The sequence below is a fragment of the Lathyrus oleraceus genome, chromosome 5 (genome assembly GCF_024323335.1).
Source record: "Lathyrus oleraceus cultivar Zhongwan6 chromosome 5, CAAS_Psat_ZW6_1.0, whole genome shotgun sequence".
Taxonomy (NCBI): Eukaryota; Viridiplantae; Streptophyta; class Magnoliopsida; order Fabales; family Fabaceae; genus Lathyrus; species Lathyrus oleraceus.
In genome coordinates this window covers 462,605,733-462,609,156 of record NC_066583.1, presented here as the reverse complement: position 1 = coordinate 462,609,156, position 3,424 = coordinate 462,605,733, and the positions used below count along the sequence as shown (strand labels likewise).

Below are 3,424 nucleotides of genomic sequence, written 5' to 3'. Positions count from 1 at the left end.
ATAGGATGGCACAAATCGCTTCCTCGTGATTCTTTTAATTTCTTCCTAAGTTTCTATGACTGGTTCTTCATATCTTCTTCTTTCTTTGATCGGTTGATCCCACCACACCAGTAAATATTATGTAAATTCAATGGCAACAACCTACACCTTTTGAGCATTAGTGAAAGTATTAAAAGTAAAAATTTGTTCTCGTTTTCCACTTTATATATGCATCACGATTATTCCTTCCTTGAAAGTGCGACACTTTGATTTTCATGCTCGTTAGTCAATCTTTTTTAGGTCTCTCTTCACATCTTCTGCTTCTCCTTTCCTCCTCGTCCCCACTACTTATTTCTAGTTGATCAATTCTTTCATGTAATGTTTCAGTTTATTCACTTAACATGGTTTTAAATCGTGTTCTGAGAGCTTTAATTAATGATCTATATGAGTCATTACCATCATTTCCAACCATGTCACTCAAATTTAGTTCTCAAAAGTACTTAAACTCATATTCAAAGCTCGTCTTTTTTTTAATGAAACCAACCAATCAACAAAAAAACTACTTTTGTAGTAATACTTAACAACCAAAACATAAAATAATAAGATACAAAGTAAACATAAAATAAACTATGGCTGAAATTAGGTTAGATACACGAAAATAAAGAAAGAAAAAATCAAAGAATTTTTATTTTTTTTAATATTCAAATGGAAATGATAATGAACAGTAGAAAAAAGAAGAAAAATTACAACTTTACCAAAGTGTGACCCTTTTCAATAACCTTTCTCAGATACCACTTGTTGGAGAGTCTGGGTAAATCTAAAACACCAATGTGCGCCTAATGCTCTGGGACCACAAGAGAGGGAGACACTACATCTCCACCAAAAACCTAAAGGCATTAGGTATATAAGTCCTCTCTTATAAATCCAATATTTCACTCATTCATACCCGATGTGGGACTTGGTCACTCATACATGCACCCAACAATCCCCCCATAAGTGTGAGTCTCCTACATCATCTAACAGGATCCCACATAGAATCTAGCTTTCACTCCCCCACCAAGTAAAACAATGACTCTAATACCTCTTGATGGTTCATAAACTGGGAGTTTGTCACTCGCCAATCATAAAAAGAGATAAGCATTGTGGAAGGACGATATAACCACAAGTACTGCAAATTTTTTATAAGATCAATGTTGATTCAAACCAAAACTAAATATGAGCTTAACTCCCGATTCAAAAAAAAAACATATTTACTAAAATTCAACTTGTTTTAATTTATTAATTTATGCCAGAAATATCAACATATTCATGAGATTATTGTCTAGCTTGATAAGTAGAAAGTTAGCAAAATAAAAATAAGAAACCAAAAATTAAAAAGACAAAGCACACAAATACCCAATGCAAACTTAATCACAACTTAAATTACAAAACAAAGGAATAAAAGAAATTAGACTTTATATGGCAGAGTTGGACAAATGACCATTTTGCCCTCTAAGTATTATAATGTTGATTTTGTTTTTATAATAGTTGTCCCTATTTATTTGAAGTCTTCTTAACTTTTTTTTTTCACATGCATTTGTCATTGATCCTCCTAGTCCTTGAATTACTTCATTAGCATAGTTGATAATTATGTTTTTATTAAATAAATTTTATAAAAAATTATGATTTTAAATTGAAGTATCATCCCATAAAAATCAACAAGATCACGGACGCCTTGAGCAGTGAAACCATTTCTAAATTTCATTAAAAATAAATCAACTTTTTGACATTGTTTATTGATATAATCTTAAGTTTGATTCTAATAAAAACTCTTCCACGTAGTTTTTCACGATCTAACCTAACCCTAATGTAGAATCATTGAATCCTGAAAATAATTTTAAAAAAAAGTTAGAATATTGATTATAAAAATAAATTATTTTAGTGGATGAGAATTATTAAGTAATAAGAAAAGGCGAAGAGAGACATACTTGGTGCAATCAATAGAAGAACTAATTGGAAATGACAATTGAATGTGACAGAGTTGTGGAAGTTGAGCAGCCCTGTCTGGTTTAACTGCAAATTTAGTAGAAGCATCTTTGAGACATTGGCAGACACTTCTCTTAATAGGAGTCGTGTTAGCCTTATTGAACAAATTAGTAACTCCAGTGCAACAGTCAACAGATGGTGTTGGTGGAAGAGAACCTTCTAAAAAAGCTAGACATGGCAACAGAGTTGAAATTGCCTCTGAACATGAAACATCATCAATTTGAACACTTGCATCTAATCTTGTCGTCATTAATAACATACATACAACAAATATTACCGCAACAACAGTCTTCTGGCTTGCCATCATACGAGTATAGCTTTGGTTTTTCTATTCAGTTTTGGTTATGATTTCTATCAAAAGCCTCCTTAACTTATAGGCATAGACGCTTCTATAATACGGTAACAAATCAGTAACTTATTATTTTATTTTTATTTTGACTTAATGTACTCTTTAAATTTTATTTAAACAGTCAATCATCCTAATTATTATATCATTAAAAGCATTTAAAAAATATTGATTTAAATATTATTTTTTTAAATTATTGTATTCAAAATTATTCCCTTCAAATTAGTTTATTCAAATATTTGATTTATATTCAAAATAAAATAGTTTTTTTTATTAATGTCTCGTCTGATATTTCATCTCATCTATATTATAAGGAAAAAATTATATTTAAATTTTTTTATATAATCAACCATCAATGTATTTGAATGATCAAATATATTATTTATTTAATAAATTTAAAAATAATCATTTTATACAAAACCTAATTTTTTTATAATAATTACTAAAGCATCAGATAGGGCAGTAGTTAGAGGAAAATAATGGGTTATGATTGTACTTTCCATTTCTTAAAATTTGTAAAAAATATTGAAATACATTTTAGAAAATAGACTAAACAAATAATTCTTTTAAAACTTACGAATATTTAAGTTGTGAAAAAGCTAGAGAATGCTTTTAATTTTTGGAATTTTCTTTTCTAAATAGAAATGTAACTTAGAATAAAAAATTAATGATTATACTATAAATCGTATTTTTGTTGTTTTTTTATAATAATAAATTTTATTTTATTACTCAATGTGAATCTCATTTGCAGTCAAAATACAATTCTTGTATCATAATATGTTTTTGATTATATTAAAATATAAAATGTCTACTTTTAAATAGATAGTTTTGGATATGATCCGCATCAAAAAGCCTCCTTGATAAAGAAAAACTCACTTCTTATTTGTTTTAATTTAGGGTTAAATGATTTTTAAAGTCATTCTTAAATATTATTTATACAATCAGACATTCTAAACGACAAATTATTAAAAGTTTTAAATGACATTGCTCTTAAAGATCTTTTTAAAAGAATATGATATTCAAAGTTACAATAAATGTTATTTATATCAACGTATACAGCGGAAAGACAACGCT

The 3,424-nt window shown here is 28.0% G+C and overlaps 1 protein-coding gene across 1 annotated transcript; it reads right to left on the bottom strand.

The window, feature by feature from the left end:
• Window positions 1-1,693: 1,693 nt before the first annotated feature.
• Window positions 1,694-2,355, bottom strand: LOC127082703 (non-specific lipid-transfer protein 1). Its single transcript, XM_051022931.1, has 2 exons — window positions 1,947-2,355; window positions 1,694-1,843 (listed from the first exon to the last, which is right to left on the bottom strand). Exons 1-2 carry the CDS (start codon window positions 2,309-2,311, stop codon window positions 1,834-1,836), a joined length of 375 nt encoding a protein of 124 aa, XP_050878888.1. The 5' UTR covers window positions 2,312-2,355; the 3' UTR covers window positions 1,694-1,833.
• Window positions 2,356-3,424: the final 1,069 nt, after the last annotated feature.